Raw genomic sequence first — 16,585 nt, 5'->3', positions numbered from 1 at the left:
ACTTATCTGTTGAGGTAGTATGGGCGGAGATTAGAAATAGGAGAGGAGAGGTCACCCTGTTGGGAGTCTTTTATAGACCTCCTAAAAGTTCTAGAGAGGTTGAGGAAAGGATTGCGGAGTCAATCCTGCTTAGGAGTGAAAGTAATAGGGCAATTGTTATGGGGGATTTTAACTTGACTAATATTGACTGGAATTGTTATAGCTCTAGCTCGTTAGAGGGGTCAGTTTTTGTTCAAAGCGTGCAGGAAGGTTTTTTGACTCAGTATGTAGACAGGCCAACTAGAGGTGAGGCTATATTGGATCTGGTGCTGGGAAATGAGCCAGACCAGGTGCTAGACTTGGAAGTTGGTGTGCATTTTGGTGATAGTGACCACAATTCGGTTACGTTCACCTTAGTGATGGAAAGGGATAGGCATGAACCTCGGGCCAATGGTTTTAGCTGGGGGAAGGGTAATTATGAGGCTATTAGGAGAGAATTAGGAAACATAGGTTGGACTAGGAGATTACAGGGACTGGGAACGTCCGACATGTGGAGTTTTTTCAAGGAGCAGCTACTGCGAGTCTGTGATAGGTATGTCCCTGTCAGGCAAGGAGGAATTGGTAGGGCTAGGGAACCGTGGTGCACCAAAAAAGTTTCTTTGTTGGTTAAAAAGAAAAAGGAGGCTTATGTTCGGATGAGACGTGAGCACTCGGGTAGTGCACTAGAAAGCTTTAGATTGGCTAAGAGGGAGTTGAAGAGCGAGCTTAGAAGGGCTAAAAGGGGACATGAGAAGACTTTGGCGGATAGGGTTAAAGAGAATCCTAAGGCGTTCTATAGGTATGTCAAGAACAGAAGGTTGGTTAGGGCAAGTTTAGGGCCAGTTATAGATGGCAGAGGGAAGTTATGTGTGGAACCGGAGGAGATTGGTGAAGCATTGAACCAATATTTCTCTTCGGTGTTCACGCAAGGGGACATGAATATAGCTGAGGAGGACACTGGGTTGCAAGGGAGTAGAATAGACAGTATTACAGTTGATAAGGAGGATGTGCAGGATATTCTGGAGGGTCTGAAAATAGATAAATCCCCTGGTCCGGATGGGATTTATCCAAGGATTCTCTGGGAGGCAAGAGAAGTGATTGCAGAGCCTCTGGCTCTGATCTTCAGGTCGTCGTTGGCCTCTGGTATAGTACCAGAAGATTGGAGGTTAGCGAATGTTGTCCCATTGTTTAAGAAGGGGAACAGAGACTTCCCCGGGAATTATAGACCGGTGAGTCTCACTTCTGTTGTCGGCAAGATGTTGGAAAAAATTATAAGGGATAGGATTTATAGTTATTTGGAGAGTAATGAATTGATAGGTGATAGTCAGCATGGTTTTGTGGCAGGTAGGTCGTGCCTTACTAACCTTATTGAGTTTTTTGAGAAAGTGACCAAGGAGGTGGATGGGGGCAAGGCAGTGGACGTGGTATATATGGATTTTAGTAAGGCGTTTGATAAGGTTCACCATGGTAGGCTTCTGCAGAAAATGCAGATGTATGGGATTGGGGGTGATCTAGGAAATTGGATCAGGAATTGGCTAGCGGATAGGAAACAGAGGGTGGTGGTTGATAGTAAATATTCATCATGGAGTGCGGTTACAAGTGGTGTACCTCAGGGATCTGTTTTGGGGCCACTGCTGTTTGTAATATTTATTAATGATCTGGATGAGGGTATAGTTGGGTGGATTAGCAAATTTGCTGATGACACCAAAGTCGGTGGTGTGGTAGACAGTGAGGAAGGGTGTCGTAGTTTGCAGGAAGACTTAGACAGGTTGCAAAGTTGGGCCGAGAGGTGGCGGATGGAGTTTAATGCGGAGAAGTGTGAGGTAATTCACTTTGGTAGGAATAACAGATGTGTTGAGTATAGGGCTAACGGGAGGACTTTGAATAGTGTGGAGGAGCAGAGGGATCTAGGTGTATGTGTGCATAGATCCCTGAAAGTTGGGAATCAAGTAGATAAGGTTGTTAAGAAGGCATATGGTGTCTTGGCGTTTATTGGTAGGGGGATTGAATTTAGGAGTCGTAGCGTTATGTTGCAACTGTACACAACTCTGGTGCGGCCGCACTTGGAGTACTGTGTGCAGTTCTGGTCCCCACATTACAGGAAGGATGTGGAGGCTTTGGAGAGGGTGCAGAGGAGGTTTACCAGGATGTTGCCTGGTATGGAGGGGAGATCCTATGAGGAGAGGCTGAGGGATTTGGGATTGTTTTCGCTGGAAAGGCGGCGGCTAAGAGGGGATCTTATTGAAACATATAAGATGATTAGAGGTTTAGATAGGGTGGATAGTGATAGCCTTTTTCCTCTGATGGAGAAATCCAGCACGAGGGGGCATGGCTTTAAATTGAGGGGGGGTAGTTATAGAACCGATGTCAGGGGTAGGTTCTTTACCCAGAGGGTGGTGAGGGATTGGAATGCCCTGCCAGCATCAGTAGTAAATGCGCCTAGTTTGGGGGCGTTTAAGAGATCCGTAGATAGGTTCATGGACGAAAAGAAATTGGTTTAGGTTGGAGGGTCACAGTTTTTTTTTTAACTGGTCGGTGCAACATCGTGGGCCGAAGGGCCTGTTCTGCGCTGTAATGTTCTATGTTCTATGTTCTATGTTCCACACAGACAGTGACCCAAGGCCGGAATCGAACCCGGGTCCCTGGCACTGTGAGGCAGCAGTGCTAACCACTGCGCCACCGTGCCGCTCATAGAAAGCTGTGAGGTCCTTCACATCCACCTGAGAGCTCTCGCAGCCCCTCCCAGGAGATGAATCCTTCATTCTGCAGGCTGCCATGACAATCCTTCACATTTAGCAACCTGACTTTGTGATCACTGCTCTCCACACTTCATCTCGCCATTCTAAAGTGTAAACAGTGTGCTCCAGATGTGCATGGTTTTCCAGAGTCAACAGAGCAATTTGTCCAGAAGAAACAGACCAGCTGTTTCTGCTCATTCCTCTTGAACGTTTTATCCTTTCTCTGGCAAAGCTTAAGCAGATCCCCGATCCAAAGCCCTGATCAAACTAGAGGCACCTAATCCATCAATTAGGCCCCCATTTTATTATGTTGTCATGGGATTATTTTTTTGTAATGGAAGTGTAAGGTGATTGGCATTCTCCTTTCTACGTTCCATATTTCGAAGTGTAAGTGAGTGACTACACCAGGTCTCAGGAACCTGACCCATGGTGCTCAGTACTAAGTCCACCTCAGGTCATGGCCATTGCATGGGGTTCATGTGGGCTGAGTTTGCAGGGGAAGACTACGACCCTATTGTTGAAGATCCCCAATCTTACTTAGAAACTAGACTCCTGGCATTTACAAAATAAGGTTTTCTCACTCAACAACATGCGTCCATATAATGCACTTAACACAGCAAAACACCCCAGGAATGTTATCACACAAAGTTTGACACATAAGAAGATACCAGGTTAGGTGACCCAATGCTTGAGAAGAAACTTAAAAGACAGGGAGAGAGATAGAAGGATAGAGAAATTGAGGGAAAGAATTCCAGAGCTTAGCACCTAGTGTACATGTGGCATTTAAAATAATATTGCCAATGGCAAAATGTGGATAAGAAATTGGAGGAGATCAAGGATACATTTTTTTTATTGATATATGGGGCATAAATAATTGCCCATCCCTAGTTGCTTGAAGGCAGTTGAGAGTCAACTACATTGCTGTAGCTCTGGAGTCACATAGAGTTATAGAGGTTTACAGCATGGAAACAGGCCCTTCGGCCCAACTTGTCCAATGCCGCCCCTTTTTTTTAACCCCTAAGCGAGTCCCAATTGCCTGCGTTTGGCCCATATCCCTCTATACCCATCTTACCCATGTAACTGTCTAAATGCTTTTGAAAAGACAAAATTGAACCCGCCTCTACGACTACCTCTGGCAGCTCGTTCCAGACACTCACCACCCTCTGTGTGAAAAGAATTGCCCCTCTGGACACTTTTGCATCTCTCCCCTCTCACCTTAAACCTATGCCCTCTAGTTTTAGACTCCCCTACCTTTGGGAAAAGACGTTGACGATCTAGCTGATCTATGCCCCTCATTATTTTATAGACCTCTATAAGATCACCCCTAAGCCTCCTACGCTCCAAAGAAAAAAGTCCCAGTCTATCCAGCCTCTCCTTATAACTCAAACCATCAAGTCCTGATAGCACATGTAGGCCAGACCGGGTAAGGACAGCAGGTTTCCTTCCCTAAAGGACACGAGTGAACTAGATGGGTTTTCCCGACAATGATTTCATGGTCAGATCTTTTATCGAATTCAAATTCCACCATCTGCCGTGGTGGGATTCAAACTCGGGTCCCCAGAACATTAGCTGAGTTTGTGTATCCAGTGATAATACCACTAGGCCATCACCTCCCCACTGCTTGGAAACTCCTGAGCTAACAGTATCAGAGCATTGTGAGAAGCCATTGCAGGTAATCATCTCGTAAGGATTGGACAGCCAGGAATGGAAGCAGAGAAGGACAATCCCACTCAGCAGGCCAACAGTGTCAAAGGCTGGAGTTAGGTTGAGAAGGATGAAGAGAAATGGTTACCATGGTTGCAGTCACATAGGATGCCATTTGTGACTTTGATTAGGCTGTTTCCATAGCATGGTCTGGGCGGTAACCTGATTGGAGAGGGGCAGACATGGAATTGTGGGAAATATGGACACAGATTCAGGAAATAACAACATAGAATCAAAGAATCCTTCCTGTGCAGAAGAGGGCCCATCGAGTCTGCACCGGCTCTCTGACAGAGTATGTTACACAGGCCCTTCCCCTGCCCTATCCCTGTAACCCTACACATTTCCCATGGCCAATCCACCTAACCTACACATCTTGGGACACTCAAGGGCAATTTAGCATGGTCAATCCACCTAACCTGCACATCTTGGGACACTCAGGGGCAATTTAGCATGGCCAATCCACCTAACCTGCACATCTTGGGACACTCAGGGGCAATTTAGCATGGCCAATCCACCCTAACCTACATCAAACATGTTCAATGATGTTGGAGATGATGGGCAGCTGGGATGGTGGTCTGCCACAACATAGAGGTCAAATGTTTTTTTTACAGGGAGAGAATAATAATGGCAGATTTGAGGGAAAGTGGGCATGACCTTAGAAGAGGGAGCCATTAATAATATCAGCGAGTTGGATTATCAAATCTGGTTGAACGTATTCATGGAAATCTCATTAATGACCTCCTGCTGTCAACTGCCCCACACTCATAGTCCTGCCATTGACGGCCCAGTGTGTGGAACATCATGATGCACTCTCTTCCCAGCCAATCAGAAATCTTCATTATCCCATGGTGAATTCTGACTCTCTGTCCTTTCTCTCTCCCCATCTTCAATGTTTCTATAATTAGCAAACAGAAGTGTTGAACGAAAATGAATTTTAAAAAAACACATACATTTGTTCTTGCAATGTCCGTGATTCATTGTGCTGGAGATTAATCTTTAAATCCTGGCAACCCTACAGCAATCCTGGGGAGTTCACAGATAGAATCATAGAATCCCTACAGTGCAGAAGGAGGCCATTCGGCCCATCGAGCCTGCACCGACAACAATCCCCCCCAGGCCCTATCCCCATAACCCCACGGATTTACCCTAACTAGTCCCCCTGACAATAAGGGTCAATTTAGCATGGCCAATCCACCTAACCCGCACATCTTTGGAGTCGGTAATCCTGGTTACTGGGTGTCCATTCCTGAAATCAAATTGCCCTTCCTACTTGATTGCCCCGGAATTTTTTTTAGCGGTGGTTCTAAGGCTTTCAAGAACCTATTTAACTCCAATTTGCTGCCCAATCAATGACAATAAGGGACGTTAATCCAGGGGCGAATTCAGTCCGAGATTCTGTAGGAACGTTAGGAGTGATACTGGTGAGCATATTCTATGCTTACGGATCAACAAACTGCAAATGATTCCTTCTGCATTCTGTATATATACCATCAAACTGCGTGCGCTGCCAGTGACAACTTTGTAAACTATCTGCCCTGCATTTTTAAACAGCTTCCACTCGTAATGAACACGAAATGCCGATATAAGCCCTGTTTGGACATACTAGTCTGACAGCATTGAATATTGATAGGGGTCAGAAGTTCAGCAGCATGTTACTGCCCAGTAAGGCAATAGCATTCTCTGTTCAAGAACTCACACAAGGAGACAAGAATTTAGGCGTTGTCTTATCTTGTCCCAGAGAATTTCAATAAAGACTTGCAATTCTACAGCACCCACGCCACTTTATAGCCTATTTGTCGTAATGTAGGAAACATGGCAGCCAATGTGTGCACAGCAAGTCTCCACAAACAAGGAGATAATGCTTGTTTTTAGTGATCTTAGTTGAGCAATAAATATTACTGAGGAAAAAGCTCTCTTTTTTTTAGTATTCTTTCATGGGATCGGGGTGTCACTGGCAAGGCCAGCATTCGTTGCCCATCCCTAACTGCCCTTAAACTGCGAGAGTCAACCACATTGCACGGTGGCACAGTGGTTAGCACTGCTGCCTCACAGCGCCAGGAACCCGGGTTCGATTCTAGCCTCGGGACACTGTCTGTGTGGGGTTTGCATGTTCTCCCCGTGTCTGTGTGGGCTTCCTCTGGGTGCTCTGGTTTCCTCCCACAGTCTGAAAGATGTGTAGGGTGATTAGCGGGGTAGATACATGGGTTTACAGGCCTGGGTGGATGCTCTGTCATAGAGTTGGTGCACACTCAATGGACCAAATAGGCACTTTAGGGAATCTATGACTCTATCATTGATGTATGTTTGCAGTCACTTGTAGGCCAGACCAGGTAAGGATGGCAGATTTCCTTCCCTAAAGGACATTAGTGAATGAGGTTTTTTACAATTGTTATGTGGTCATTATTAGACTTATTATTCCAGATTTTTAGTGAGTTCAAATTTCACCATTTGCTGTGGTGGGATTTGAACTGGGGTCCCTAGAGCATGATGCTGGAGTGGTCCAGTGACAATACCACTGCTTCCCCAAGCCTTTCTTCATGGTAGTGCCATGGGAAATGGTTTTCTGTACTTGAGAGGGCAAAACAGACATGTCTCATCCAAACGAGAGCACCCATGACAGTGCAGCACTCCCTCAGTATTGCACTGGGTGTGTTAACATAGATTTTGTGATTAAGTCTTTGGAGAGGGATTTGAACCCACACCATTGTAACTCAGAGGGGAGTGTGCTACCCACTAAACCACAGCACAAGTACAATACCATTCCTTCAGCAGGAATCAAAAGCAAAGAATACTCATGCTAAATACCAGAGAACATAAGTTCATAAGATATAGGAGCAGAATTAGGCCATTCGGTCCGTCGATCATGGCTGATATGCTCCTCATCCCCATTTTCCTGCCTTCTCCCCATAACCCTTCAACCCATTCCCAATTAAAAATCTGTCTAACTCCTCCTTAAATTTACTCACTGTCCCAGCATCCACCGCACTTTGGGGGAGCGAATTCCACAGATTCACAACCCTTTGGGAGAGGTAGTTTCTCCTCAACTCTGTTTTAAATTTGCTGCCCCTTATCCTAAGACTGTGACCTCTCGTCCGAGAATGCCCCACAAGAGGAAGCATCCACTCCACGTCTACTTTATCCGTACCTTTTATCATCTTGTATACCTCAATTTGATCTCCCCTCATTCTTCTAAACTCCAGAGTATCAGCCTAAACCGTTCAACTCAATTCAAGACAGAGGGAGTGTGGTGGACCTCAGTTGTGCCTTTGTCCTATATAGAAATCATCATAGAAATCATAGAAACCCTACAGTGCAGAAGGAGGCCATTCGGCCCATCGAGTCTGCACCGACCACAATCCCACCCAGGCCCTACCCCCATATATTTTACCCGCTAATCCCTCTAACCTATGCATCTCAGGGGCAATTTTTAACCTGGCCAATCATCCTAACCCGCACATCTTTGGACTGTGGGAGGAAACCGGAGCACCCGGAGGAAACCCACGCAGACACGAGGAGAATGTGCAAACTCCACACAGACAGTGACCCGAGCCGGGAATCGAACCCGGGACCCTGGAGCTGTGAAGCAGCAGTGCTAACCACTGTGCTACCGTGCCGCCGTTGTGTGTGCTTGTCATACCTGGACACATCCCCTTCCAGTTTGGGTCCTCCCCTCAGCACCTAGTATAAAGGTGGCTGTCTCCTCCCCCTTGTTCAGTCCAGGTTGGTTATATGTTGGGATCTGCTCCTGATTCTGTTGTGAATAAAAGCCTACACTTATATTGGCATATCGGTAGTCTTTCGCCTTATTGATAGCGCATCAGGGAGTAAAGCAATTTCTTTTTGCTTCTTAAAGACAGCTTTGCCCGTCATGGTTAAAAAGGCAGAAAGGATTGATCCTCCAGTAGTTTGTGTTTCCATGTTAAAATTATACATTACTGACTAAGCAAACTCCTCTCTCTGTTTCTTCCACAGAATGATGTTCCGGGTGAAAAAGGTCGCAAAGGGGCAAAAGGTTACAGAGGAGTCGAGGGGGAGCCGGTAAGGAGTTATGCACCTTGTTTAACCACGGAGGGTTTGCTTGCTCCTGGGAAGCCCATGAAAGGGCAATATGAGTTAAAATGAGGAACGTTAGTGGATGCTTGTCTGCACAAAACATGGGTCTGCACTTGGACCACAAAAGCGCTCCCATTTAGCGCTCCATTTGATTTGGAACAATTTTACCCAGGCGTCTGATGCCATCAGCCCCTGCTTTGCCAGGTCTCACAGTGCCAGCTGTAAGTGGAACGGGCCATGCAGAGCAGACCCATTTCTACTCCCCCGTGTCACATCCGGCCTTGAAGATCTCACCACTGTGGAATGTACCAGGCTTGCACACCCAACAGGAAAGGAGCGCGATGGAGCCAACACGCTGGCATGCAGGGCACAGGCCCAATGTTTCATCCTGCCAGTCTGCCTGCACTCCCTCCCCATCCCTTTTAGACAGAGTAACTGCAACCGTGTTGCTGCCCAATTCCACAATTTGATTTGATTTGTTATTGTCAAATAATACAGTGAAAAGTATTATTTCTTGCATGTTATGCAGACAAAGCATACTGTTCATAGAGTACATAGTGGAGAAGGAAAGGAGAGTAGTGTTACAGTCATAGCTATGGTGTAGAGAAAGATCAACTTAATGTGAGGTAGGTCCATTCAAAGGTCTGATGGCAGCAGGGAAGAATCTGTTCTTGAGTCAGTTGGTACATGTTCTCAGAATTGTGTATCTTTTTCCCGATTGGAGAAGGTGGAAGAAAGTATGACCGGGGTGCGTGGGTTTCCTTAATAATGCTGGCTACTTTTCCAAGGCAGCGGAAAGTGTAGACAGAATCAATGGATGGGAGGCTGGTTTGCGTGATGGACCGGGCTACGTTCATGACCCTTTGTAGTTTCTTACGGTTTTGGGCAGAGCAGGAGCCACACCAAGCTGTGATACAACCAGAAAGAATGCTTTCTAAGATGCATCTGTAAAAATTGGATGAGAGTCGTAGTGGGCATGCCGAATTTCCTTAGCCTCTTGAGAAAGTAGAGGCGTTGGTGGGCTTTCTTAACTATAGCATTGGCATGGGGGGACCAGGACAGGATATTGGTGATTTCAAGTTCCCTCCTGCCCAGCGACCATAACCATCATCAACGCAGCGGAATGTTGCCCATGGGTCAGATAGATGCCAATCTCTTGCATGGCAGGACACAGGGGAAAGAAAGTTTAAAGTGTGGCTGGTTAGCTGACTCTGCACAGGACATGCCGTGCCCAGTACCATCTGAGAGCTGTGCCAGTCCGCGGGGTCTAGCGAGGCTGCCAAGCTCTCTTTATGTTTCCTCTGGGTGTGTATGACACTGGCGGTGGTTGCTGTGATCAGGAGCCCCCTGTCTAAGGTCAGATAGGACTTGCATCTCTCTCCAGGTGTTCTCAAAACCCCCTGTATCCAGTCAGCCAAAGTCAGATCAGCGGCTGCACACTCTTAATGTTACAACCTACCCTGACCCAAATCTCGCTAAGGACTGATGCCTCTCTTTTCTGACCTGAAAAACTGCAGGTAATTCTTTGTTTTACCTGTTTGCTTAAACAGGGTCACCTGTATCCAGATATTTGGAGAGTGGCTGGTGCTCACCGTACAATTCCTATGGTTCTAATGCCTTAATTCTCGGGGCAGGACATTGCATTGCATTTATTGCGATCAGTAATGATCCTGAAAAGTCGATGTTGGTCGGTTCTGACTTGCATCCTGTTTAGTGCATTAGCAACATGCAATGTAATGCACTTTTAGCATTGACGGTGGGCAGCAAACAGTCCCAAGTGTGAAGTTTGACCTTCTTGCTTCCCCCCTCACCTTCATGCTGAATGGGATCAGTGTGTCGGGTATAACAGGACACATGGCAGGTGTAGCAGGCGTGGTTATGACACTACCATCAATTCTGGAACCTTCTCGTCGGCACCTTCTGGCTGTGCCCCTTTTTTGGAAAATATTGCTCCCAAGGTCGCTTGGGATTAGCAGGAATTCTGAATCTTAAGAGCCCAATCACAACCCAAGGGGAATCTTCACGTAAACCTTTCGACCCAGAACTTGGGGAGTGCCATAACAGTGCAAACAGTCTGACACTGTTGTATAAGGGTCTGGAACAAAGAGGGTTAATGTGGGACTGAGTACAGTACTGCCCACATTGTTATATAGTAAGAAGTTTAACAACACCAGGTTAAAGTCCAACAGGTTTATTTGGTAGCAAAAGCCACAAGCTTTCGGAGCCTTAAGCTCCTTCTTCAGGTGAGTCATTGTTATACAGCATGGCCCAAACCTAGGCATCTGTCTACTGTTAAACAGAGTTGTGTGTACAAGCGAGCATGGAGACGCCTTGTAGTTTGGGCCCTTTGGCTACATTAAGACCCACCAAACAGTTTCTAACTCCCTACAACATGGTGGCAGTGAATGGAAAGACCCAGAACGTCACCACAAATGCAAAGGAAAAGCTGAAATCCCGCAAGACTAAAGAAAACTTTGAAGAAGCATTCACAACTGAAGAAAAACTCGAGAAGCATTCATCCGGAGATAACTTGCCAGGGAAAAGCTCCAAAGAAAGGCTTGGAAGCTGAAGGCAGAAATGTAAAATTCCTTCCTGCAGCAGAAAAACTCCATAAGATCTCAGCTTCAAAGAACTCATTCATCAATGACATTCACAGGAAGGCTAAAGAGCGGGAATGCAGAGGTCCGAACCTATCAGGGATACAATAGTTGTGAGCACTGGAAACGTACTGTCAATCATGCCATGAGCAAAGCGAGAGCTAATTCTCGAGAAAGCTCTCCAGGTTGTTAAGCAGTCAGAACTCTGTGTGTAGCACGCATCCATTTTCAGCGGAGAAAGTAAACTGTGGTACAAAGGAGATGTCGCGATGCACTTAGTTAAACAGCACAGAAACAGGGACATTCCAGGCCAAGGGAAGCAATACCCTAAGCAATTAGTAGTGTGAGTATGGCAGCGCTGTGGAGCAAAGCGCCCCCACAGGCATGAACAATGTCCTGCACTTTCAGCCCAATGCTTTCAATGTGACAGAATTGGACACTTTGGCAAACTGTGCAAGGTCAAACATTTAAACACACAGAAGACCCAAAGATGATTTATGAGCTTGAGACAGCTCACCCAAGAGGATACACAGCCATGCTTCTTGGGTGAGGTCAACGATCCTGGATTTTTGTCCGGAATGCAGACGTTTCAGTTAATGACTACGGGAGCCAGTGTTACAATCCCATCGGTCAAAGAACTGTGGCCAGGAAACCTCTGGTTTCAAACAGCTGACACTCCACTCTGTGGGCCCAGGGGAATCTGACTTCTGGACATAGGCATGATTCCAGAACCATGAAGGTATGGCGGAAACAGATCATGGAGTTGATGTACATCATCTGTATTCAATCTTTATCTCTCTTGCGCAAAGATGTAGTGCTGAATCTCCTCAAAATGGCAGAAAATGTCATGACAGCTAATCTCGTAATAATACAGAACTGCAAGTTCCTGAGAGTTCCAACAAGTAAGAATATTCTGGCTGGGATTTCAGCTTTGAACTCTCTTTGCAGAGCTGTTTATTCATTGTCATTACAGCTGCCAGAAAGCCCTCATTGGTCAGACCAGTCAGCCATCTTTTTTTAAAATTCATTTGTGGGACATGGCGTCACTGGCTGGCCAGCATTTATTGCCCATCCCTAGTTGCCCTTGTTCAGAGGACAGTTGAGAGTTAGCCACACTGCTGTGGCTCTGGAATCACACGTAGGCCAGACCAGGTAAGGTTTCCTTCCCTAAAGGACATTAGTGAACTTTATGGGTTTTTCAGACAATTGACAATGGTTTCATGGTCATCAGTAGATTCTTAATTCCAGGTATTTTCTATTGAATTCAAATTCCATAATCTGCCGTGGCGGGATTCGAACCCGGGTCCCCAGCACATTAGCTGAGTTTCTGGATTAATAGTCTACCAATAATACCACTAGGCCATTGCCTCCCCCTAGATGAATTCCACCAGTGGAGGTTAGACAAGAGAGTGACTACCAATCAGGAGATGCTCAACGCCTGGCTCTGACAGCTGTTGATGAGGTCAACGCTGCGACCACTGAGCAAACTCTGCAACTCTCAGCCAACGTGACAGGGCCCCAGCCAATGCTGGAGCCAAGCAGCAGCTGAGAGCCCACTACACAGCCAAGCACAAAGGTGGGCTTGTTGAAAACCCACATCCTCTTAGCAGGAATGGCCATCTTCCATCACACCGGATGTCGCAATGACCCACCTGATGAAAGAAGAGGAAACATACTACATGGGGACACGTACAACATCTGTCTACCCCACAAGAAAGGGACAGTAGCAACGTGGACACAAAATGAGCTGAATAATAGGAAGCAGAGAGTAATGGTCAATGGGTATTTTTTGGGCCGGAGGAAGATTTGTAGTGGTGTTCCAAAGGATTGGTATTGGGACCCTTGCTTTCCCTGATATATTTTAATGATCTAGATCTTGGCACGCAGAGGACAGTTTTTTAAAAATACTTTTCCAATTCAATCAAATCAAATCCAATTCAGAGTCTCAACAAGTTGAGACAGTTCCGATCCAGGCTGACAAGACAGGGCGAGCGACCAAACCACCCTGTCCTGGGCCTGATCTACATGAGCCAAGCCGATTGGAGCAGGTGGAGAAGTCCTCCTCCAAGGCTTGAGCTCATTTGCATCTTAGCCAAAGGGCCGAGATACCGCTTTTAAAAATTGCTTCATATGAAACATATGAAGCTTAAATGCAACCCAATGACCTCAACCAAGTGCAGCATCTGCATAACTACACTTGATCTTAGCCAAAAGGCTGAGAAGCGAGAAGCGAGAGGGCAGTTTTTAAAAAATACTTTTCCAATTCAATCAAATCAAATCCAATTCAGAGTCTCAACAAGTTGAGACATTTCAGATCCAGGCTGACAAGACAGGACGGGAGACCAAAACCACCCTGTCCTGGGCCTGATCTACATGAGTCAAGCTGATTGGAGAAGGGGGAGGATCCTCCTCCAAGACTTGAGCTCATTTGCATCTTAGCCAAAAGGCCGAGATGCCGCTTTTAAAAATTGCTTCATATGAAACATATGAAGCCTCAGCGTAACCTAATGACCTCAACCAAGTGCAGGCGATCCATACTACGCTTGATCTTAGCCAAAAGGCCGAGAAGCGAGAAGCGAGAGGGCAGTTACAAAGTCTGCGGATGATATAAAACTTGGAAGAATTGTAAACTGTGAAGGGGACAGTGTAGAATATCAAAAGGACATACACAGGTTGGTGGAGTGGGCAGATAGGTGGCAGTTGAAGTTCAATGCGGAGAAGTGTGAGGTGATGCATTTTGGTAGGAAGGACATGGAGAGACAATATACAATATGGAGTACAGTTCTTAATGAGGTGCAGGAGCAGGGGGAGCTGGGTTCAATCGAGGCATTCAAGAGGGCATTAGGAGATTGTTTGAATAGAAACAATGTGCAGGGGTATGGGGGGAAAGGCAAGGGAATGGCACTGAGCCAAAAGGCTCATTGGAGAACTGGTGCAGACACAATGAATGGCCTCCTTCTGTGCCATAACAGTTCTGTGATTCAGTGAAGAAACGGCATGGAAGAACAGCCATCCATCATTACAATTGCCAAGTTGAGAAAGAGTGGTTCAGGAGGATGAAAAGGTACCCAGGTGCCGGAACAGAAGTTTACCTGTAAAAACAAAGCTTACCGCTCCTCCAGCAATAGTCCCAACAAGATATGGAAGGGTTAAAAATCTACCAGACCAACTGAACCTTTGAACTTAGAGACTTGAAGGGAGGGGGGGTGGTGGACGGGGTAATAACAATGATGTAAATACATGGGATGAACTTGAATGACTTGAAATACATTGGATAAAGGCTTGGGAAGATACATATAGGGTTAACGTGAGACTGAGTGCAGTATCATCGACACAGTGATGTCTAGTGTTGGACAGAGCCATGTGTACAAGCAGATGGAGATAGATCCTAGCTTCAACCCTTTACTATAGTTATGTGCACAGCTTTTGTAGTTAATAAATCCATACAGTTAACCTACGTAAAACGACTAAGACTTCATTAAGACCTACCAAGCAGTACCCACCACTCGACAACAATGACAACCAGACCAAGAGTTGGCTTGAATCCTCAATTTAAGTGAGACAGAAAACATTGAAGGAAATCTGTCTCATTGGCAATGTGAAGCAGCTGAATCCAATAGGGCTGACCACAGACAGGGTAATGAATGTTAAGTGAAGGACCCAAGGGAGACCAACTGGAGCTTTGCAAAAATAAACTCATGGAGGAAAGAATGAAATGTGTATTGTAAATTGGAGCATATAAGCCAACCTAGAGTATAAGGTAGCATCATTTTCCCAGCCCCAAAACTCATGTGTTTTTTAGATACTCAGCATATAAGATGCCAACCCACCCTTTCAGCCGAGACATGTTATTCTCGCATTAAAAAGTAGTCAGCCTCAATTATTCACCCGACAAATGCAATTTTAACTTAACGCTACTTTCTGTCACAAGGGATCAAGCAGCTGGTGTCATGAAGATGTGCAGGAGTTTAAGACGTGCCGAGTCTTTGGGTGGAATCTTTCCATCCCTCCCGCCATGGGAATGCAAAGGTCCATTGACCTCGAGCAGGATTTTCCGGCCTTGGGGTGAGCACGGCCAAAACATCCCTCCCTTTGTGTCAGATGCTGGCAACATTTCAAAATGGCCGCCACCCAGGCCGATGGTTCACGTTTATACTCGGCGTATAAATCGACCCCGTTTTTGGCGGGATTTTTCAAAGCTTCGAAGATTGGCTTAGACACCAATGTCTCCTTTGCCCTGAAAATGACTGCTGTTGGTTAAAATTGCCACAAGCTCACTGCTGCCAATCTACCACTCCTGCCCTTCGACCAGCTGCTGTGGCTTTGGAAGGCCCGACTTTAACAAAGGCAGCTCAAGGTGGACCCACCTACGTGGTAACTTTCCACCACTCTGCAGTTCCCTTCAGATACAAACTGTGGTTAGCCCTTGGCACCTCCTTGGCTGCCACTTCTGAGCCTACCTATCATCAGTACCGCTAGAAGAACGCTGGGGGAAGAAGACAAGGAAAATAAATAAAGACACACGCGCCAGGGCACAGTGTGTTCCAAGGTGTTGGAGCATGAAATTGGCTGGGAACAAGTTGGTACAGACAGAGCCAGATCAGAATTTAAAGGGTAGATGTTGTATGTTGGCATCAGTCATGTTTGAACACAGTTCTCATTCACTTGCCCTCTCTTTGGTTAAGCTATCCAGTCATATAAACAGGTGTTCAACCAATGGACATCCATTGAGCTAGGTTTCACTTCAGCTTCCCAACTACGCGTGGTTCTTTGGAGGGATCTTTTGCCACGTAAAACAAAGCCCAATATTGAAAGATACTTTCTAATGTTAAACTACATCAAGATCTGAAGATACCTTATCATTACTTAATGGAAGGCGGGTTTACCACAAGGGAGGCATGAATGGTATTTTTCCAACATTGGTGTATCAAGGAAGACTGTCCTTGGAATCCATTTTGCGAAACTATTTTATTCTGCATCACTCATTCCCCTGTGATGCATTGTCTATCTGATTCCTTTAAGCCACTTCAAAGGCTATTTAAGATTGAAGCTCAGAGGACAGCACAGCGGCACAGTGGTTAGCACTGCTGCCTCACAGTGCAAGGGACCTGGGTTCAAGTCCGGCTTTGGGTGACTGTCTGTGCGGAGTCTGCACGTTCTCCCCGTGTCTGCCTGGGTTTCCTCCGGATGGTCCGGTTTTCTCCCACAGTCCAAAGATGTTGGGCTTGGGTACATTGGCCATGCTAAATTGCCCCTTAGTGTCCCGGGATGCGTAGCTTAGAGGGATTGGTGAGGTAAACATATGGGGTTACGGAGATGGGGACTGGGTGGGATTGTTATCAGTGCAGACTCGATGGGCCGAATGACCTCTTTCTGCACTATAGGGATTCTATTCTATGATTCTAAGTGTCCAAAGATGTGTAAGTTAGGGGAGTTGGTGGGGTAAATAAATGGGGATAGGGTGGGATGCTCCGT

At 46.2% G+C, this 16,585-nt stretch overlaps 1 protein-coding gene across 1 annotated transcript in view; it reads left to right on the top strand.

Annotated features, from left to right (window-relative positions):
- The window catches only part of col6a1 (collagen, type VI, alpha 1), a 105,515-nt gene that overhangs the window by 69,001 nt on the left and 19,929 nt on the right, over nucleotides 1-16,585 (top strand). The window contains exon 26 of the mRNA XM_078228914.1: nucleotides 8,433-8,498. Within this exon, the coding sequence (XP_078085040.1) occupies nucleotides 8,433-8,498 (66 nt within the window). The remainder of the gene's footprint in view (nucleotides 1-8,432; nucleotides 8,499-16,585) is intronic.

The sequence above is a fragment of the Mustelus asterias genome, chromosome 14 (genome assembly GCF_964213995.1).
Source record: "Mustelus asterias chromosome 14, sMusAst1.hap1.1, whole genome shotgun sequence".
Lineage (NCBI taxonomy): Eukaryota > Metazoa > Chordata > Chondrichthyes > Carcharhiniformes > Triakidae > Mustelus > Mustelus asterias.
The sequence above is the reverse complement of the archived record's forward strand: the minus strand, read 5'-3'. Positions and strand labels throughout refer to the sequence as shown.